At 45.6% G+C, this 22556-nt stretch overlaps 2 protein-coding genes and 2 non-coding genes across 4 annotated transcripts; 3 read left to right on the top strand and 1 right to left on the bottom strand.

Annotated features, from left to right (window-relative positions):
- The first annotated feature begins 1501 nt into the window (after positions 1–1501).
- Positions 1502–1575, top strand: Trnai-gau (transfer RNA isoleucine (anticodon GAU)). Its single transcript has one exon. It is a non-coding gene; the product is annotated as a tRNA-Ile (tRNA).
- A 15-nt stretch (positions 1576–1590) lies between these two features.
- On the top strand, positions 1591–1663 carry Trnaa-ugc (transfer RNA alanine (anticodon UGC)). Its single transcript has one exon. It is a non-coding gene; the product is annotated as a tRNA-Ala (tRNA).
- A 10242-nt stretch (positions 1664–11905) lies between these two features.
- Positions 11906–13099, bottom strand: LOC134703099 (mannitol-binding protein-like). The gene has a single exon (XM_063563450.1). The coding sequence runs from the start codon at positions 13097–13099 to the stop codon at positions 11906–11908; it is 1194 nt and encodes a 397-aa protein (XP_063419520.1).
- A 582-nt stretch (positions 13100–13681) lies between these two features.
- On the top strand, positions 13682–20937 carry LOC134703098 (alcohol dehydrogenase class-3-like). The gene is made up of 2 exons (XM_063563449.1): positions 13682–13857; positions 19824–20937. The coding sequence occupies exons 1-2, from the start codon at positions 13682–13684 to the stop codon at positions 20935–20937; spliced, it is 1290 nt and encodes a 429-aa protein (XP_063419519.1).
- The last annotated feature ends 1619 nt before the right edge of the window (positions 20938–22556 follow it).

Below are 22556 nucleotides of genomic sequence, written 5' to 3'. Positions count from 1 at the left end.
CTTGGTGTCAGCCGATGAAAATAAGGATGAAGATTTGCCGATTGGAACCATTTTCATGGATTCCAATCATTGTCCTATTGAAAGAGTTAAGTACGAAGTTCTCAGTACTCGTGTAAAGCAAAAGACGGATTTTGATAAACTAGTTTTTGAAGTTTGGACTAATGGGATCATAACCCCGGAAGAGGCGTTAGCTTTTGGATCCAAAATTTTGAAAGATTACTATTCAGCACTCATCAATTTTGACGAAGAAGAAGTTGAGCCCGAAGAGTTGTTGAGATTGTTGAAGAAGAACCAATGGTAAATCCGCATATTAACAGAAGCATCAACGAATTAGAACTCACGGTCAGATCTATCAATTGCCTTCAAACGCAAAAATTGAAACGATCGGCGAACTTGTACAAAAAACCGAAAACGAGATGCTCAAAACTAAAAATTTTTGGTAGAAAATCTCTTCAGGAAATTAAAACGGTGCTCGCAAGTATGGGCTTGACGCTGGCATGAAGCTGAAGGACGGCAAGTTTTTGGAAAAGCCCAACATTGAAAACGATTGATTTTTATTTGAGATGAGGCATTTAAAATTAAGAAATAAGCTTCGGTATACGGACAAGTCACCGAAAGGCCATGTTGAGAAATTTAGTTACTTCTCTTTTTCAGCATGGAAAGATAAAAACCACATTGGCTAGGGCTAAAGCAATGAGAGGCGAGGCTGATCGAATTATTACCTTAGCAAAAAAGGAAACTTGCATTCACGGAGGTTGATCCATGGCCTACATAAACTCAAAAGTTTAGTTTATGAAATTTTTAACGAACAAGTTAAGCAATTTGAGTCAAGAAATGGCGGTACACAAGGATATACAAAATAGCTAACCGCAATGGAGACAATGCTAAGATGGCGATCATTGAATTGATCAAGGATGATATTGATTCAGCGAACGGAAAAGACAAACCAGAAGAGAAAAACATACTGAACGAAGTTAAACAAGAAGTCGAAGAAAGTTTGGAAGCAAAGCCCGATAATGTTGATGAAGTATCAGTAAAAGTTGATCCTAAGGAAGAAATCAATGTAGAGGTAAGCACAGCTAATGTAGATTCTAAGCAAGAAGAAAAACGAGAACCATAAACTCTTTATCAATGGTTTTTTATTGCGAAGCTTAGGGTTTAATACCTCGCTGTTTGTAGAGTGGCTAACAAAAAGCCCCTTTTTTTTTGGGCTACAACGGGTATTTTGTCTCCACCGTTGGTGGGACACGCGGACGAAGAGGTGATTCGGCAGTATATCAGGAATCAGGGCAAAGAAGGCAAATACAAACAACTGCACAAGGAAAAATTGAATACTCAGCAACTTATGCTGTTTTAAGCACTCGATACCCCGTAGCTTGCTGTGGGGTAGTTCATTTTCTGAGCAAACATCTTGTTTTTCTCAAATTAAAGAAAGAGATATTGGATAAGCTCAACTTTACGCTCAGTTGAATGTATCAATCAAGCAACCTTTACTTGTATCGGGCCAGTAGCTCAGGTGGTTAGAGTACATCCCTGATAAGGATGGGGTCGGTGGTTCAAGTCCACCCTGGCCCACCGAAGAAAGTTTATGGGGAATTAGCTTAGTTGGTAGAGCGTCTGCTTTGCAAGCAGAAGGTCAGCGGTTCGACTCCGCTATTCTCCACCATTTAAACAGGTGCGTAGCTCAGTGGGAGAGCACTACCTCGACACGGTAGGGGTCGGCGGTTCAATCCGCCCGCACCTACCATATTCTGAGGCGTCAGAATTAAAGCATCATTTTTAAAAATCTAATTAGTGGCAGAACTACATCGGGTAAACGAAAAAATTCTTGCGTCAAGGGTCTTGCTTATTGATGAAAATGGCAAGCAAATAGGTGAAGTCGATATCGATGAAGCACTTGAAATAGCCGAGGACAAAGATCTGGATTTGGTGGAAATGAATCAAACATCAAACCGCCAGTGTGTAAGATTCTTGATTACGGAAAGCATAAGTATCAACTGAGCAAAAAACTGCACGACGCAAAAAAGAAGCAAAAGCAGATTGTCATTAAAGAAATCAAGCTTAGGCCCAAAATTGAAGGCATGATTTTGATTTCAAATTGAAGCACGCTTTGGAATTTATTGGCGATGGCCATAAAGTAAAGGTCACGGTCAGTTCAGAGGGAGAGAAATTAGCCACGCAGAATTTGGCATGTCGGTAATGCAAAGATTTATAGAAAAAATGCAACCCGATGCGATTCCTGAGAGCGAACCACAAAGTTATTCTAAATTCATTTCAGTAGTTTTAGTTCCGAATACAAAAAAATAATGAAGAATAAATTAAAGACAAAAAAATCAGCGGCAAAACGCTTTAGTTTTACTGCCTCTGGAAAAGTAAAACATAAAAAAGCTTACCTGAGGCATATGCTTCGGAAACGTCCAAAATCTGCTAAGCGAAAATTAAGGAAAACAGGTTTGATTGCTAAGTCTGATTATAAGTCGATTTTAAAAATGCTGCCTAACCACTAATCCTTAATTGAATTATGACAAGAATCAAAAGAGCGGTTCACGCAAGAAAGAAAAAAAGACAGTATTTTAAAGCGGCCAAAGGATATCGTGGTGCGAGAAGCAGGCAACTGAGAGCCGTTAAAGAAGCTGTTGATCGGGCTAGATGTTACGCTTACAGGGATAGAAAGAACAGAAAGAGAGAGTTCAGGAGTCTTTGGATTCAAAGAATAAATGCTGCGGTAAGAGAGCTTGTTTAAGTATAGTCAATTTATTAATTCATTGGCAAAAAAAGGAATAGAAATAGATAGAAAGATGCTTGCCGACATGGCCATGAATGATGAAGCTTCATTCAAAGCTTTGGTAACCCAAGTGAAATCGTCTTAATTCCTAACTGATTATTTTAAACTTTCTCTAAACCCCTATCTTTTTCCTGTAATAAGACTGTCGGCAATAATCTAGTGTAATGTCAATCGTGTCTAATATCGGATATAATCTTTTCAGTTTTGTTCTTGCGTTTGCTGTCGTAGATTGCCAATTGACTTTGGAATCTCTATAGTTTCTGAGTTCTTGCCAAGCAAACACTCCTTTTTCACCCCTTCTGTTGTCCTCCTATTCAGACACTGACCGTCAAAACGCTAAGCTCGATTTCTGCCATGTTTCGCTTGTTGCCTTGCTTCGGGGTGTAAACAAATTCAAATCTTTCCCTGAGAGATCTCATTTTTTCGTGCGTACGTGAGTGTTCAAATTGAACATCGCCAACGTGACGAGTTGTTTGGCGTTAGGATAACTTTCGGCGACCCCGTTGATGTTGCCCCAATCAATCTTTGTACTTGCCTCTGTGTCCTCAAAGATTCTCTTTTCCGCGAAAGGTTCACTTGCGCCCATATTCGTAATCGTATTTCGACGGCTTTTCTGGAGTCGCTTTGATCGGCGTTCTGGTTTCATCGATCAGTTCCTTCGGCGAGATTCGTCTATGCAAACCAGGGGCGTTTAGGCTCTGTACGAACGCTTGTACACTCTCAAAACGGCTTCCATATTATACTCAATTGATTATCTGGTAAAAGAGAAAAATGTCAGGTTTGAACTTGTGGAACCAAGGCACAATTGTGCGTCCGCACGATTCGAGCTCGGCCTCCCTGCTGCCAAGATTTTCTAGGAAATCCAAAAAGGTGGCCTCGAAAACGGCGAATTTTCTGTAAAACTTGTTGTGTGTCACGTTCTTCTTGGCGAATTTCCACAACCTTTCGATCAAATTCAGATTGGGAGAGTAAGGGGGGAGATACACGACCCTGACCCTGTCCTGCTTCTCCAGATAACCCCTTCAGCAGTTTCGAATGATTGTGCCTCGCATTGTCCATGATTAGGACGATGTCGCCGTTTTTTTTTGGGATCCTTGATTTGCTCTATCAGGGCCATGTTGGACTGGCCGTTGATTACGAAGCTTGGGTTTATAGCGCTAGGCTCTTGTGTTAAGACGAAAAATTTTTTACCGCTTTCGAACTAAAAAGCCAACCAAAACAAGAATTTTTTCAGGGAGAGAACATGCCTAAACCCTATAACATGGATTTTAGAATCAAAGTGGTCGAAGCCGTCGTCAACAAAAAAGCGAGACCGTCGCACCTTTGCAAACAACTCGGCATATCCAGGAACACCGTTTTCCTTTGGGTAAAACCCCCACTCGCAAAACGGCTCGGTCGCCCCCAAGCCCCACGGCGGCGGGAATGTTTCCAAAATTGACGATCTGGAACGTTTCAGGAAGATCATCAACGAAAATCCCGACGCCAACCAAACCCAAATCGCCCGGCTTTACGGGGGAATTTCCCAAAAAAACCGTGAGCAGGGCAATGAAGAGAATCGGCCATGCCCGCAAAAAAAAACCTTTGCCGACCCTCGAGAGGGACGAAGAAAAAAGGGAAGAATGCCTGAAAGGCATCTCCCGCCTGGATCCGTCCAAACCGGTTTACGCCGACGAGTTGGGGTTTCGACAATGCACCGAAGGCGCAATACGGCTATTCTTTGAAGGGCCGGTGTTGCGCGTGGGTGAAAGCCCCACTTCCGAGAGGATTGCTGCGCCGGTGGCGGCAACGCTTGGGGGAAACTCTGGCCCCGTTGGTTTTTGAGGGAAACACGAACACGGCCGTCTTTCTCGCTTGGTTGAAAGAGATTCTTTTGCCGAGATGGTCCGAAGGACATATACTGATCATTGACAACGCCAGCTTCTACAAATCGGGCGAGGCGAGGCAGATACTCGAAGAAGCGGGGTGCGGGTTAATTTATCTGCCTCCCTACTCGCCCGACTTGAACAAAAGATAGAGGCTTATTGAGCCAAGGCGAAAGCGTTCCACGCAAAGCACATGAACGAAAAAGGATGGAGAGGCGGCGAATCGGTAGCGGAGACCCTCATACTATGTCCTAACCTAATAGACTAATGCTATAATACCCCACTACTGCTTGTAGCGTAACTAACAAAAAACCTCTTTTTTTGGGGCGATGACGGGTATTTTGTCTCTACCGTTGGCGAACAAGCGGACGAAGAGGTGATTCAGCAGTATACCAGGATCAAGGCAAAGAAGGCAAATACAAACAACTGCACAAGGAAAAATTAAATATTCTCAGCAGTTTATGCTGTTTTGAGCAGACGATACCCCGTAGCTTGCTGCGAGGTAATTCATTTTCAAAAAATTCAATTTGGGAGTGTTGAAAATCTAAAATTTTTGAATTTATACGAAAAAAGGCGATTTCGGGAATTTTGAAAAAGGAATTTGAACGACGCACCGGCGTTTTTCGGCGATTTTTTTTGTTTGTTCTTCTGTTTTTCGCCTTTCTTACCCTATTTTCGTTTTTTTGGACGCACTTCGCCCTTGAATCAGTGGGTTTGGGTTTTCGAATCGCTCAGGCCGACCCAAGTTTTCGGGTTGTGGGCGACGGCTTCCATGAAGGCGGCGAACTGGTTTTTGGAGACGCCGAGGTACCCGGCCCTCTTCTCCATTTTCGAGAATCCCCCCTCGTGGGGCGCCCCCGGCTTCGATATCCACTTGTCCAAATCCCTGTTTTTGTCTTTCATGTTGTTTTTCTTCACGGCGCGCAAATCCACCCTTTTTTTTTGCAAGTCTTTCCGGCGTTGACGCCGCAATACCCCTTGTCAGCGTAGACCGCGCCTTGGCCCGACAACCCTCCCCTCATCGCCTTGGAATCTATCGTGTTGGCGCGCGTCACCGCCACTTTGTTGATCATCCCTGATTGCATGTCGAAGCCGGGGTTCTTCTTGAAGCCTTACCAATATTTGTTTCCCCCCTTGTAGCCTAATCCTGGCCTGCTTGTCCCTCGCGATCTTGGGGGGCGTTTCGTTGTTGGGTTTCTCGTATTTTTCTTGGATGGCCCTGTCCTTCTCCTTCCACAGGTTGCCTTGCTGATCAGGTGCGTGGCGTCGACGAACGCGAAAATCTCGTTTATGTACCCCCGCCTTTTTCAGTGGCCCCTTCAGTCCATCGAATATTTCCGCCATGGGCCGCTGTGCCGATCCTCTTCCTGACCTTGCTGAACAAAGAATAGGTCGGCGTGGAGTCCTGAAGGTTGAATCCGCAAAACAGTTTCGTCGCCAAATTCGTCTCCAAATATTCCTCGAGTTCCCTGTCGCCCGGATTCTCCATGAACCGGAGAAGGAGGCACATGAACAGCCCGGCGATCCCGTAGTCCTTGAAGTCTGCCCGGTTCTAGATTTCGATTCTTTCCAGTATTTGCCTCGCCCCCGTCGAAATTCCAGAGTTTGAGGTATTTTCTGTAAATATGGTCGGGGGAAACGAGCGAATCGAGCGTGACGAATTGAATTTGGCGAAACATAAAACCTGACTAAACATTTGAAATAAAAAGATTATTTATAAATATTTCAATTAGGAAAAGCAAAAGGAATCGCACATTTTATTTGATTTTTTTTTGAGGAAAAAAAGGAATTCAACAGTCCCAAAAGTCCTGACCGTCTGGATTGCCGATGGAACCAATTTTCTTGGTCAATGCATTCAGGGATGCCTTCGACCGCTACATTGACTCAGCCTCCCAAATCTACGCCAAGTTTCCCGAGGATTGGCACATGTTTCTGGAGCACAAAATCTACGAGCCGATGTTTTATTCCGCCGCAATTCAAGACTGGGGTTTCAGTTACCTTGCTGCCAAAGAACTTGGAGACAAGGTGATGTGTTTAGTGGATTTGGGGCATCACGCCCCAATGGTGAATATTGAAATGATCGTTTCCTTCTTTGCCCATTTTAAGAATCTGGGTGGGTTTCACTTCAACGATAGCAAATACGGCGATGACGATCTAGACACGGGTTGCATCAATCCATATCAGTTTTTCTTGGTTTTTCTTGAACTGCGGAGGTGATGTTGCGGGATAAAGAGCTCAAATCTGCCTACATGCTGGATCAGTCCCAAAACGTGGATCCATCAAGAGCCTGATCACGAGTGCCGTTGAAACCCAGCGAGCATTTGTCCAGTCAGAGTTGATCGACTTGAAAGCCCTGGCAACCTTCCGCAATCAAAATGATGCGTTAATGGCACCCGGTACCCTCATCCGCTTTCCGCACGGATGTATCCCCAATATTGGTGGAAGCCTACCCCAATCGAAGCCAAAAACACAAATCTACTCAAACCTCTGGCGGCATCGTTTGGCTTTTTTATTAATTTTAATGGAGGATATTTTTCGGGTTCAAGCTACTGTGGTTAACTCATGACGCATCCGCCGTCCACGTTTAGGGTTTGAGCGGTGATGTAATCGGCAGCAGATGAGGCTAGGAAAATGGCTGCGCCGACAATATCCGTAGGTTTTCCCATGTAGCCCAAGGGCACGCTTTTGCCTACGGCGGCTTTTTTTTCTCCCAGCTTCAAGTTTTCGTATTTGGCGAAAAGAGCATCTACATCTTTCCACATGGGCGTGTCGATCACGCCGGGTGAAATGGCGTTGACGTTGATTTTATAGGGAGCCAAGGCTAAAGCCGCGGATTGGGTATAACTAATGACGGCGGCTTTGGTAGCACAGTAGTGGGACACCAAAGCCTCCCCCCTTCGTCCTGCTTGGGAGGCCATGTTGATGATTTTGCCCTTAGTTCCGGCGGCTTTCATTTTTTCGGTGACCGTTTGCATAAAGAAAAACATGCCTTTCACGTTTACCGCAAACAAGCGATCGTACATGGCTTCGTCCGATTTCTCCAGCGGTGCCAAATCGAAAATGGCGGCGTTGTTGAAAAGCACCGACACTTTTCCGAAATTTTCAATGCAACGGTCAACCGTTTGGTGGATTTGGTCGATCTTTGTTACATCGCACACCTCGAACGTCAGATTTTCAGGGTATTGTTTGATCAGGGCTTCCAGTTCATCGGTTTTTTTTAGATCGCAGGCGAGACATTTTGAGCCAGCCTCCAAGTATCCACCAACGACCGCCAACCCGATGCCTCCGCCGGCACCAGTAACGATGGCGACTTGGTTGTCCAATCGGAAAGCTGAATCACTCATTGGGGCAGGGGAAAAAAGTCTTGTTGCGCAATTCTGCTTTTTGCTTTACGCATTCCATCCGAAAAAACTGCCTCTTGTTGCGGTCCGTATCCCCAAAAAGATTGATCCCGTACAATCGCTTCAAAAGGATCGGAAGCCTCAAACCATTGCTGGATTTTATCCGATTCTTGATCGTGATGATCGAAAGGCAGTTGTTTTTTCTGATCTCTTTCCAGAGCGGTGCACCACGCCCCTAAAATATTGAACGCTAATTCACAACTTTGGTTTTTGCCCAAGCAATCTAAAATCACAGGTATGATAAACTTGGGGAGACGGCTAGCGCCTTCCGCCGCCAGTCGTTCGATGGTGTCGGGGATGTGTGCGTTTCTGAAACGTTGCTTCACCACCTTATAATATTGATGCAAGTCGAATTTTATGAAATCCAAGGTGGGGATGACTTCTTGCGCGATATAAGCGTCCAGAAAATTGCTAAACAGGGGATTTTCCAGCGTTTCATGAAAAAACTTGTAGCCGTGCAAAGCCGCAAACCATGCCACAGCGCAATGTCCGCCGTTTAGAATGCGAATTTTGGCTTCCTCTTTTTCGTAAATATTCTGAACGATTTCCGCCCCCGCCTCTTCAAAAGGTGGCCTGCCGGCGATAAAATTATCCTCCAACACCCACTGAATAAAATCCTCCGCCATGACCGCCGCCCTATCTTCATAGCCGTAATCCGACTGGATTTTTGCGCACAGCCCCGCATCCACTTTGGGAGTAATACGATCCACCATACTGTTGGGAAACGCCAAGTTCGTTTCGCACCATTCCATCAACCGGCTTTCTCCCTTTAATTCCAAAAACTGCAAAAACCCCCTGCTGAACATGGTTCCGTTTAAACGCAGATTGTCGCAGGAGAGCAAGGTTACGGGGCCGCTGTTGTTATCCATCCGTTGTTTGAGGCCGGCGCATAAAAATGCATAAATGGTTCGGAAACCTTTTCCCAGATCGGCTTGAATATCGGGATGATTTTTCAGCAAGGATTCCCCGTTGGCCGATAGATAATATCCGCCTTCGGTAACGGTGGACGTGATAATTTTTATCGAGGGGTTGGCAATCGCGTTGATGAGTGACTGGGGTTCGTTGACCGCGTCAATTACATCGATCACCGATCCGATGACACGAGCGTCTTTTTCATTGTGAGGGGAAAGGGTCAGCATGGTGTAGAGTCCATCTTGGTTTTTCATATTGTGAAGCAACGGCAGTTGATCCGAGCGCAACACCGAACTTACGATTCCCCAGTCTTGATGGGAGCCTTGGTTGAAAAGTCTGTCGAGGTAAATCGCTTGATGCGCCCGCTGGAAATTTCCCAGACCCAAGTGCAAAATTCCGGGACGGATAGAGGCTCTATCATATTTGGGGACTCCCACCGTGGTAATGGAATCCACGGTCGAGTTATTGAGTCGTTGAATCATGATTTATTTGACGGCGCCGAATGAAAGACCTTGAACCAATTGTTTTTGGCTAAACCATCCCATGACCACAATCGGGGCTATGGCCATCACCGAGGCGGCGGAAAGTTTTGCCCAAAATAATCCTTCGGGGCTTGAGTAGGAAGCGATTAGAGCGACCAAGGTGCCCGCGTTGGTGGCGGTCAGATTGATTGACCAAAATGCCTCGTTCCATGCCAGAATAACGCATAAAAGGGCGGTGGAAGCGATGCCGCCTTTGGCCAACGGCAGGATGATGTAATAAATTTCAGCGACTAGGCTCACGCCGTCAATCCGCCCGGCTTCGAGAATTTGCAACGGAATTTCCTTGAAATAGGTAAACAACATCCAGATGACGATGGGCAGGTTGATTAGCATCATAATGACGATTAAGGCGATGCGGGTGTCGAGCAGTCCAAAATCTCTCAGTAGAATGTAAATCGGAACGAGAACGCCGACCGCCGGCAACATTTTGGTGGAGAGCATCCACAGAATAATGTTTTTGTATAGCTTGCTACCTTTGTGAAAAGCGAAAACAAAAGCCGCCGGCACGCCGATGATAATGGCCAGTAAAGTACTGCCGCATGAAATGATGATCGAGTTGAGCGCGTAATTTAAATAATCGTTGCGATCTTGGACGATTCCAAAATTTTCGAGGGTTGGTTCAAAAAACATCAACGGCGGAATCGAAATCGCCTGCTTCTCGGTTTTGAATGCGGTTAAAATCAGCCACAAGGCGGGAAAAACGTACAGCAGGGTAAATATCCAGCATAGGATTCCGATGTGGATATTGTTACGGCGGAGGGTTTGAATCAGATTCATCTCGTTTTTGGGTTTTGAAATTTATTTTACTTCCATGAGTTTGTTGCCAATCATGCGAATGAGAAAGAAAGCCACGATGTTCGCCAAAATGATGGCAAACAACCCTCCCGCCGAGGCCACTCCAACGTCGTATTGCATCAACGCTTGGGAAAAAATCATAAATGCGAGGTTGGTGGATTCGATTCCCGGGCCGCCCACGGTGGTGATGTAGATTTCGGCGAAGATGGACAAATGAAAAATCGTCTGGAGCATGATAATCACCGCAATCGGGCGATACAGATGGGGGATGTAAATATAACGAAATAGCGCAAACCCGTTGGCTCCGTCTATCAACGCCGCTTCCTTTTGATCTTTATCGAATGACATCAAGGCGGTGATCAAGATGAGAAAGGCAAACGGTGTCCAATTCCAAGACACAATCACGACGATCGAAGAAAGCGGAAAATCCTGTAAGAAATCGATCGGCTCCAACCCCACCATTTGAAACAGCCACGCAAAAATTCCGTACACCGGATTCAGCATCATATTTTTCCACAGCAAAGCGTTGACCGTCGGCATGATAAAAAACGGCGAGATCAACAAAAGCCTCGCCACGTTTCTGCCCGGAAAGGGTTTCATCATCAGCAAAGCCAACAAGGTTCCAGATATCACCGTGATCACAATCACCGATGCCACCAGTACCAAAGTGTTGATGATTGCCGGCCAGAAGGTATCGTCCGTGTAAAAAAATTCGTAATTGAGCAACCCGGTGAATCCGTGCTCGCCCGGGTAAAGCAGGTTGTAGCGGATCAAGGAAAAGTAGATCGTCATTGACAGCGGAACGATCATCCATAGAAACAGCAATGTAACCGAAGGACTGAGCAACAATACTTCGGGTTTCAGTTTAAATTTTCGCATGGATCGATAGTTGGATTAGAATGAAAGAAATCGGTGTAAGAAAATGGGAACCGAAAAATAAATGATGCCTTGTCAAAATCACGGTGTCCTAAAGTTTCGCTTTGTCAATCGCCGGGCCGTCCGATTATGACCACGCTCCGCACCTCGGGGGAAAAATTTATCGATAAGGCCGTCAAGCGTCCGGACAATCGAAAGTTTGTTTTTTTCCGATTGATTAAATGCCACATTTCGTTCGGCGCGACCTCACAAAGATCTTCCAGATTAACCGTCTCAGGCGGTCTTTTGGCTGCGGCGGCGGCCAATTGTTGATTGTGGAGGGAGAAACCGCTGCCAGTTTGGCGAGGAATTCGATAGAGTGCTTGCCGTCTGCGTGCAGAAGATTTACCAATGATTTCATGCCGGTATTTTTTTCCTTTCTGCGGTCTCCTTCCGTAAAACGTCCCTTGCAAGCTTTGCAGAGATAGGATTGTTTGCCCCTCAAAAAACCGTTCTTTACGTAAGCGCCGCTTTTACAGTGTTTGCAGACCATCATTCTTTTAATTGTATCTAAAGATATTGCCTTAAAATCGCAGGTCATCAAAATTTTGCGAAAATTCCTTGAATGCGAATTTCGTCTTTCTTGAACAAAACCGCCGCCGAAAGAAATTGGGCGGCGGAAGGGAATCAACCAAGTTGCGAGAATCATTCCCGCAACCATAAAGGAATGACTCCGCACAACTATCGTTGAAATTAGTAGTAATTCGCCTTGCGCATTTCTCTGTCCGCAGCTTTCTGGGCGTTTTCCAGAGCTTTTTTCACGGAGATCTTGCCCGCAAGAGCGGCGGTCAATTGTTGGCCCACGGCGATACCGATTGCCTGAAATTCAGGAATGGCAGCAAATTGAACACCCACGTAAGGCGAAGGTCTAAAAGTGCTGTTGTTCGGATCGGCGGATTCGATGGCCTTTAACTCAGCCGAGGCAAAAAGGGCGGCCTTTTGAAAATTTGGATTGGCATAGGTCGAAGTCCGCGTGCCGGTTGGTACGCTGGCCCAGCCATTTGTTTTGGCAACCAGTTGGATATACTCCTTGGAAGTCGCCCACTGAACAAATTTTTGGGCTTCTTTCATCTTCTTGGTGCCGGCGGGAATTCCCAACGCCCAAGCCCAAAGCCAATTTGCACCGCGCTTGGTTATGGCGGTAGGCGCTTGTGCGAAAGCGACTTTGTTAGCCACTTTACTCTGATCGGGATTCGTGATAAAGCTCGCGGCGATCGTCGCGTCAATCCACATGCCGCATTTGCCTTCGTTAAACAAAGCCAAAATTTCGTTAAAGCTGTTTCCGCTGGATCCCGGAGGTCCATATTTTGTCAACAGATCCACATAGAAAGAAACGGCGTGCATCCATTCTGGGCTGGTTAATTGGGGTTTCCAATTTTCGTCGAACCACCTCGCACCGAATGAATTGGCCATTGTGGTAACAAACGCCGTATTATCGCCCCAGCCAGGTTTGCCGCGCAGACAAATTCCATAAACGCCGCTGTTCTGTTCGGAGATTTTTTTGGCGATATCATAGACATGTCCCCAAGTTGGATTGTCATTCAAAGTCATGCCGGTTTTGGCGACCAAATCCTTGCGATACATGATCATTGAACTTTCGCCGTAAAAAGGCACGGAATACAATTTGCCGTCCACCGACAAACCGTCGCGCATGGCGGGCAACAAGTCGTCCACGTCGTAAGAAGCTGGCGGCTTGATTTCCATCAACCAGCCCTTCTTTCCCCAAATGGGGGTTTCGTACATACCAATGGTCATAATATCAAACTGACCGCCTTTGGTGGCGATGTCCGTTGTGACGCGCTGTCTCAAAACGCCTTCTTCGAGAATCACCCACTTGAGGGTAATGCCAGGATTGGCTTTTTCAAATTCTTTGCTGAGTTTCTGCATTTCGATCATGTGGCCGTTGTTCACGGTCGCGATCGTCAACTCGGCGGCACTCAGCGAGCCAGCTCCAAAAGAAAGGAATAACAGTGCCGAAAGGCCCGCCATCCACATCTTAATTTTTGACTTTTTGCTCATCATAATGATTCTCCAAAAGAAGGTTTACGGTTGTGATTCGTCAAAATAAAACATCAAACTAGAAGTTTTATGTTTTGATACAACGTTATATTCGTCAAATACTGATACTATTTTTACTTCGTGTTTTGGCGTAAGATTATTAAAAAATCTTTTATTTATAAGGGTTTATGAAAAAATACTCGTCTAAAAACATAAATTACCGAATCATTTTAATATATTTTATTTTGGCCGTTAAAGTATTTCCAGCGGAATATCCGAACAAAATATCTATCGGCAAGGGTTGATGGAATTTGGAATGAAAAGAGGATTCTTGTTTTTTGAATTTTCGCTTTTCAAACGCTGGGCTTTTATCTCGTTTTTTTACCAATCTCAATGAGAGTTTCTTGGTTCAATTTATTTTTAAAACCTTTTTTAATTCACGGCTTTTAAACTTCTTAACTATCTTTCCCCATGGATTTGAAAAAATCGCCATTGTCCGAAAACGCCCACCGGGGCGAAATAGAAATCGTCGATCATGATTCCAGCGCGATTGTGTATCTGGAACACGGATACCCCAGCAAGCTTGTGCGCTGGCATCATCACGAAGAATGTGAACTGCATTTAATCGTTGAGACCACCGGAAGAATGTTTGTGGGAGATTATATCGGCAGTTTTGCGCCGGGGAACTTTGTGTTGACTGGGCCGCATTTGCCCCACAACTGGATTTCGGACGTGAAAAATCAATCCACCACGCCGATTCGCGACCGGGTGATTCAGTTCGATATGAAAATTTTTGAGCGGGCCGCCGAAATTTTTCCCGAGATTAAAGGCGTGGAAATCCTTCTTTCACGAACTTACTACGGGATCGAGTTTTTGGGAATGGATACCGCTTCCGTGGAAAAAGATTTTATGCGCATCCGGGATTCGGAAGGGTTGACGCGGCTGGCAAATTTTCTGGTGTTGGTGGATAAACTCCTGCGGTGGCGCAATTATCGTTTGCTGAATACGCTTCGCATTAAAAGTTATGCGGACGAAGATGCCGTGGAAAAAATTAACATAGTGGTGAATTATCTTATCCGGCATTACGCCGAACCGGTCAGCTTGAATGACATGGCGAATCTGTTAAAGATGGCTCCATCTTATTTTTCCCGTTTTTTTCACAAAACAACTGGCAACCGCTTTTCGGATTTTCTGAACCGCCTGAGAATCAGTCAGGCATGCAGTCTTCTCAATCAAACCAATAAACACGTCTCCGAGATCGGTTACGAAGTGGGTTACAATAACTTGTCCAACTTCAACCGCCGGTTTCTCCAGTTCAAAAATATGTCTCCTTCACATTATCGGGATTACGTGAAACAACGGCATGGACGCTCCCAAAAGAATCACCAATCTTGATCTCTTTCTTTTTAGACATACAGAATTGTATTTGTACATTTTTGTATATTGGCAGAAAAATTTTTTCTCAAAAATATTCACGAACTTTAACGGGCAAATTTGTCTATATTCATTTTTGTCCATGTTCATAAATTTATCATTTTCAAATTGAGGTATTGGTAATGGTTATAAAAGGAGTTGTTAACAAAATTGGAAATCCTGTAGAAGGCCAAGATTTTTACAATCGAGTCAAAGAATTGAAAGAAATTGAAAAAGAATTAGATAAAGGCAATGACCTAGTATTCTCCGATCCATGCAGGATAGATAAAACATCGATCCTGCTGAAACTTAAAGCAGAGCTAGAACAAAAGTATTACGTAATTATGATCAACGCCCAAGGACGTGCAGACGAAAAGGAGCTATTCGAGCATATCCTAAATGAAATAAAGAAACAGGTCGCTAGCGGCATATGGGAAAAAATAAAAGAAACCGCATTAGTATATAGAAACAGTTGAAATTGGCGGCAATAAGTTGAGAATAAAATTGAACTTACATGTCAGAGATGATTTTTCAAAACCCCAACACTTTTTTGAGAGAACTTTTGAAAGCCTCGAAAAACCCATGCTATTGATGATCGATGAGTTTTCCGTCTTTTTGTCTCATCTGATAAAGGAAGAAAAAGGCAAGCAAAGGGTAGATTTTTTGCTAAGTTTTTTCCGAAGGCTCAGGCAATCGGAATATCTCAATCAGGTAAGATGGATATTTTGCGGTTCTATCGGGCTGAGGTATTTTGTCAAAAAGTGGGGATTGTCTACCACTATCAACGATTTGTCGGATTACAAAATCGAAGCTTTCGACGAAGAGGATGCGAATGGATTGCTCAGGGAACTAGCCAAGCATGAGAATATTGAACTCAATGAAAGTTTACGCAAACAAATTCTTGAAAAGAATTGACGTGAAGCTCCCCTATTTCATTCAATTGTATTTTCATGAGATAAGATCATTGTCATTCTCTAAATCTAATCAACCAATTACTAAGGCGCATATTGAGGAAGTTTATAAGCGCATGCAGGCAAAACACCAAACAAAACTAAATCCTTGGAAAGAAAAATTGAAGGAACAACTTGAGCGGGAAGAACTTAGTCGAGCCATAGCCATTTTGGAATTTCTATGTCGGACTTCACTTGGGGCCACATGGAGCAAGATTTATGACAAACTTTATACCCACAAGCTTGCCAAGGAAGAGGATGATTTGACGGCGGTCATGGAGATGCTGGGGCATGACGGATACTTATTGAAGGAGAAAAGGGAGGATGGCTATTGGTATGATTTCCGTTCGTCCATTCTCAAAGATTACTGGCGACAGGGGATGGAACGATGAGCGAGCAAAAAAAACGGTCAGGGCAAATCCTTGTTTATAACGCCGTCCAGAACGATGCCGATTTAAAGGCGCTCTTTGTGGCCCGAGGGGATGTTTTTGAAAGGTTAGTCAAAGAATTGAAAGGAGAGAGAGCCGATTCCATTCCTCAACCCCATCTGATTACTGGGCAACGGGGCATGGGAAAAACAACCCTGCTCAGAAGACTAGAGATCGCTATGCGCGAAGACGAAGAATTGAAAAAAATGTTTATCCCGCTGTCTTTTCCCGAGGAACAATACAATATCGATCGCCTATCCAAGCTCTTTTTGAATTGTCTGGATTCACTGGCGGACTATTGGCAACAGGAAAAAAAACCTCAGAAAGCGGATGAGTTGGATCAAATCATTGGCGATCTTTCAAGGCAGAAAAATGAGGATTCCGAACTCTGCGATCAAGCTTTGGAAGCCCTGTGTCAGCAAGATCGAAGGCCCGTGTTGTTGTTGGATAACATCGGCATGGTGTTGGGACGCATTGACAAGGTGGAGCAAGACCGGCTCAGACAGATTATGACCAAACCCCAAGCCCCGATGATTATTGCGGCCAATCCAGACATCCCAGATGATATCCATGATTACGATGCGCCTTTCTATGATGCCTTCAAAAACCATTACCTCGATCCCCTGAATTTTGAGGAGATGCTAGAGCTTTTCAACAAATTGGCAGAGGAATTTGATTATATAAAAAGTGCCGACAACCTTTATCAATCGATTGGGCGACTCAAGGTTATCCACCGTTTGACAGGGGGGAATTTACGCACGGTCATTCTGCTTTTCAAACTATTGGCGGAAGGCTCTTCCCCCGAATTATTTAGGAATTTGGAGGGTTTGCTTGATCAAATGAGCCCACTTTACAAAGCCAGAATCGAAGAATTGCCCAAACAGGGGCAGTTAATCTTGGATGCCGTCTGCTTGCATTGGGATCCCTGCGCTTTGGATCAAATCCGCAGTCTGACCGGTTTGGAAAACAATCAACTTTCTCCGCAAATCAAACGCCTGTGCGATACGGGAATCTTGGAAAAAACAAGGCTCTATCCCAAAAAAAAACGGGATATCAGGTGGGAGAACGCTTCTTTAATATCTGGTACTTGATGCGTCATTCCAGCCGTCGCGACCGCAACAAACTTTTGTGGCTCACCCGTTTTCTGGAGGTTTATTACGGCAAAGAAGAAATTTTGGCAGAAATGGAAAAAGTTATTGGTCAGTTGATAACTAATCGTAGTAGAGAAGTCTTGGAATATGCCGAAGCAATGAGCCCTTTGCTCAGCAAAGAGCGGCTTAGCAAAAACCAAACTCAGATCAAAGAGGCAGCGCAGAAGTTGCTTGAGGATGGGGAGCAAACCATCACTGAAAACATCAACTTTGGCGTACCGTCCGAAGATCTCTTGGGAACTTCGTGCCAAGAAAACTTAAAAGATCCTGAGAAGAAACTTAAACACTACCAAGAACTCTTAGGTCTTAACCCGAAATACGTCTATGCGTGGAATAACTTGGGAGTTTTGTATCATGAAAAATTAAAAAATCCCGAGAAGGCTCTCAAATGCTACCGCAAGACGTTGGATCTCGACCCGAAATTCGTCCATGCGTGGTATAACTTGGGAAATCTGTATAGCTCCGATTTGAAATCTCCCGAGAAGGCACTCGAGCACTGCCGTAAAGCGTTGCATCTTGATCCGAAAAACGTCCATGCGTGGAACGGCTTGGGAAATTTGTGCATGGATATGAATAAGGACTATTGCCAAGCCGAGGATTGTTTTAATAAAGCATTGTCATTGTTACCAGATCAAGTCATGACGAAATGTAATCTGATCTTTTTAATGAGGGATAAGCTCGGTAAATGGTCCGAAGTAAAAGAAAAATTAAAGGAATTGAAAAAAATACCCAATGAATGCAGGGAATCATTTTGTTTATTGCAGTTAGTTTTTGCTTTACACGAACAGAATCAGGGGATTGCCTCCGGGTTTTTCAAACAGGCAGTGGAACAATTAGCGGAGCAATTGCCCAAATATACAGTGGACGATTGGCAGAGGACGGCCGCTTCTATCATCAAATTGGGGCAGGGAGCTTGGCTAGTTAAAAGCTTGGAGGAGAACCATTTGGATGAATTGTGGCGCTCCTATTATGAGGCGGTGTCCGCTTATGTCAAAGGCGACAAAAAATATTTACTCAACGTTTCCCCCGAAGTGCGGGATGCCGCCGAAACCATCTACGATTACATCGAAGACTGGATTTCGGATATGCCCGATCCCTATGCCAAGCAGAAATGATCTCTCCTTGAGAAAGTTTTTGAATCTCCCGCAGTAGCTTTCAGCAAACGATAAGTTGCCTACAACTCCGGGAGAAATCCCCAAAGAATCGGCATCGGCTACAATTATCTCCTAAACATGGGTTTGCGGTCTTCGGCCATTTTTGGGATCGCATTTCTTCCCCCTCCCCAGAGTTTCCGCAATGAAGCCATCCCGAACTTTCTTTTGTTTGCCGGTGAATTGAGCGTCCATCATTTGGTGAAGTCTTTAATTTTTTGGGAAAAATTTAATTTCTTTGGGTTGATCTTTTTTTCTTAAAATGGATCGTTGGATGGCTTATGTTTCATAATAAGAGCACCTTGAATAATTAAGGCGCGTAAATGTTTGATTTAAATGATTTTTTTAAGGTTTTTGCTTGACGAAGATTCTCTGTTTTGGCGCTTTTCGTTAAATTAAAACAATTATTTCAACGAAATAGGCGCGCGATTCTCTTTTTCCGGCGACGAAACCGAATTCCGTAAACTTTCCCGATTGGGCGATCCCCCCGAAAAAATTTCAAAAATTTTCGGCTTTGAGATCCTTCGGCCGAAACCGGGACAGGTTTTTAAAAACCGATTCGCCAAATCCGCGGCCGCCCGCGAGGGGGCCGGTGGGAAACCCGTTGATCCCGTTTTCGCCGCGGTTTGGCGTCGGGGGGAAGCGTCGGCCGGGGAAAAGGCGACCGAATCGCCGCGCATCGGGATCCTGCGGGAGTCTGGGAAATCTGGATTCTGCGCCGAAGAGGGCCTCGTTGTCGACGCGGCCTTGACGGAAGGCCGAAGCGAAGAAACGCCCGGGACGAAAACGGGCGAATCAAGAAAGGGGGATTCCGGATTCCTTCCGGGAAAACCCCGAAAAACCCGCCCAAAAGGATGCGGACGGGAGGCCGCCCGAAAAAAAATGGGATTGACCATTTCGGCCATGAAAACCGCGTCCCCGCCGACGGAAAGCGCAAGTCGATCGGGAACTTCTTCGCGTCGGCCGCGAGCCGTTGGGCCCGGGCGGCTCATCGCGGAAATCCGGGAAGGAAGTCCGCTTTACGGGGATTCCGCCCACGCTTCCGCCGGGATTCGCCGGTTTCCCGAATCGGGGGGGGATCCGAAACGAAATCCGCGAAAAAGGCGTACGGGGGAAGCCCCCGCCCGCCGCCCGGACAAAGCTTAACAAGAGGAAGTCGAAAACGGGGGCGAAGGCCGGGCGCGTCTTCGGTTTCGTCGCGAATTCCGTGAAGGGCAAGGACGTCGGGACGATCGGACCGCGAAGGGCCGGGGTTCAAATCGGGATGGCCGACATTTGTCACGACATCCCCGGATTCGTATTCCCGACGGCTCCAAAGACCGCCGACGCTTAACCGGACGGGGCCGCATGCGTCCAAAACCAAGATAAACGATGTTTTAAAACCATTTTTTTCACTAAGAACCGATATTTTAAAAAAATCTTCATCGAATCGGCGGAGGGATTCGAATTTTTTCCAAAACAACCGTAAATATTCAAGGTGCCGATAAGATGATTAATCGATAACCAAACAGCAAGAGGAGCGGTATGAAATCAAGAGCGGCGGTGGCATTTGAGGCGGGAAAGCCTTTAAGCATTGAAACGGTGGATGTTGAAGGACCGAAGGACAACGAAGTATTGATCGAAGTCAAGGCGACGGGGATTTGTCATACCGACGCCTATACACTTTCGGGGAGCGATCCCGAAGGGGCTTTTCCGGCGATTTTGGGTCATGAAGGAGCCGGCGTTGTCGTGGAGATCGGTAAGAGCGTTAAATCTTTGGCAGTCGGGGATCATGTAATTCCGTTGTACACGCCCGAATGCAGGGAGTGCGAGTATTGTTTGCATCCCAAAACCAATCTTTGCCAAGCCATCCGCACTACCCAGGGTCAGGGAGTGATGCCCGATGGAACCAGCCGTTTTAGTTTGGACGGCAAACCCCTGTTGCATTATATGGGAACTTCGACCTTTTCCAATTATACCGTTCTGCCCGAAATTGCCGTGGCGAAAATCCGCAAAGACGTTCCTTTTGAAAAAGTTTGTTATATCGGTTGCGGCGTAACCACGGGCATTGGTGCCGTTATCAATACGGCCAAAGCCGAGCCAGGTAGCAAAATCGTGGTTTTTGGTCTTGGCGGCATTGGATTGAACGTCATTCAGGGAGCCAGATTGATTGGGGCGAGCATGATTATCGGGGTGGATATCAATCCCGACAAGGTGGAATTGGCGAAAAAATTTGGCATGACCCATTTCGTGAACCCCAAGGAAGTCGAAGGCGACTTGGTGCCTTATTTGGTGAATTTGACCGGCGGAGGCGCCGATTACTCTTTTGAATGTGTTGGAAACGTGGGCCTCATGCGCCAAGCTTTGGAATGCTGCCATAAAGGTTGGGGGATGTCGGTTATTATCGGGGTGGCCCCGGCCGGAGCCGAAATTTCAACGCGCCCGTTTCAACTGGTAACCGGAAGATCGTGGCGAGGCACCGCTTTTGGAGGCGCAAGAGGCCGGACGGACGTGCCTAAAATCGTTGATTGGTATGCGGAGAAAAAAATCAACATCGATGATTTGATCACCCACACCATGCCGTTGGATAAAATCAATGACGCTTTTGAATTGATGCACGAAGGCAAGTCGATCCGTTCGGTCGTCATTTATTAATCTTTCCCTAACCATTTGCCCCGAGAACTCATGGCTTTGAACCTCAAAAACGATTGGAAATGTTGCGGCGGACGGCAAAAAGTTTTTTCCCATGCCAGCGCCGTCTTGGGTTGTGAAACGGAGTTTGCGGTTTATTTTCCGCCAGCTTCCCCTTCCGCCCAAAAATTTCCCGTCCTTTATTATTTGTCGGGCTTGACCTGCACTTGGGAAAATGCCGTTACCAAAATGGGGGCGCAACAATTTGCCGCCAAAACGGGAATGGCACTGATATTCCCCGACACTTCCCCAAGAGGCGAAAAGGTTCCCGATCACGCCGATGATTATTCATTCGGAAAAGGTGCCGGGTTTTACTTGAACGCATCGCAGGAGCCTTGGATCCAAAATTTCAAGATGTACGATTATGTAACTCAAGAGTTGCGTGAATTGGTGAATTCCAACTTTTCCGAAGTCGATCCGGAAAGAACGGGAATTACCGGGCATTCCATGGGTGGGCACGGTGCTTTGTCCATTGCCTTGAAAAATCCTGGGATCTACAAATCGGTTTCGGCATTCGCGCCGATAGTTTCCCCAACCAAAGTTCCTTGGGGGCAAAAAGCTTTCAAAGGTTATTTGGGAGAAAATCAGGAAGCTTGGAAACAATACGATTCCTGTCATTTGACAGAAACGCTGGGATGGGATGGACAGATTCTCGTGGATCAGGGAACGGCGGATATTTTTTTGAACAAAGAGCTTTTCCCCGATGATTTTGCCGTCGCTTGCAAGAAAAAGGGAATCGATCTGACCCTGAGGCTTCAAGACGGTTATGATCATAGCTATTACTTTATGGCATCGTTCATCGAAGATCATATCCGCTGGCATGCCGAGAGGCTTTAAAAGCGAATCACTCCGAAGCGATTTCAAAGTTTTTTCGGCACTTTTTGAAAGAGTACTAATTTTGTACTATTCAGGCTGTGGCATTAAATCGAGCCCTTGATTTTCAACGGAGAGATTGAGCCGGCAAAGGATCTCAAGACTTTATTTGCAAGGTTTTGGGTTTGACGGATTCAAAAACCGCCGGCAGTAAGGGAGGTCAATTGGGTGCTAATCCAAAAATTGTCAATCCTGAAAAAATCAAATGAGAAAATTTCGCGTTCCCGTTCCGCCCCCCCCCGAGTAAAAAGTATAAAATCCATATTAAAAACACTGGCGATGTGATCGAAGTCGACCCCGGGAGGGTGCCATACAGCAAGCATGGTTTGCCTGGTTCCATTTTGGATGTGGTTGACACGGAAAAGCACGGCCTGATTGACCACGCTTGCGGGGGAGTGCAGGCTTGTTCCACTTGCCATATTTATGTGCACAAAGGTTTGGATACTTGCGAGGAAGCTTCGGAAAGGGAAGAGGATTACCTCGATAAGGCACGGGCGACCCGTCTCAATTCAAGATTGGCTTGTTGCATTGTTCCCAGCGGCGGCGAGGATGTGGAAATTGAGATTCCCGAATGGAACGTCAATTTGGTGAAAGAAGGGCATTGACCCAACCCAGCAAAGGCCACCAAAATTTTTACCTCACAATATCCCGATGATTGAAGACAGCTTATTCCAAAGTTTGACGAAAGAGGTTTACGACCGACTCATGAA

Source organism: Mytilus trossulus, unplaced genomic scaffold (genome assembly GCF_036588685.1).
Source record: "Mytilus trossulus isolate FHL-02 unplaced genomic scaffold, PNRI_Mtr1.1.1.hap1 h1tg000859l__unscaffolded, whole genome shotgun sequence".
NCBI lineage: Eukaryota > Metazoa > Mollusca > Bivalvia > Mytilida > Mytilidae > Mytilus > Mytilus trossulus.
Note: the sequence above shows the minus strand (reverse complement) of the source record. Positions and strands in the feature narration are given on the sequence as shown.

Excerpts from the sequence above, each read along its gene's own strand:
- LOC134703099 (XM_063563450.1), bottom strand. The coding sequence starts at position 13,099 with ATGCAGAAACTCAGCAAAGAATTTGAAAAAGCCAATCCTGGCATTACC.
- LOC134703098 (XM_063563449.1), top strand. The coding sequence starts at position 13,682 with ATGGATTTGAAAAAATCGCCATTGTCCGAAAACGCCCACCGGGGCGAA. Across the intron at positions 13,858-19,823 it reads GTTGAGACCACCGGAAGAAT|CGGTATGAAATCAAGAGCGG; the intron begins GTTTGTGGGAGA and ends CAGCAAGAGGAG.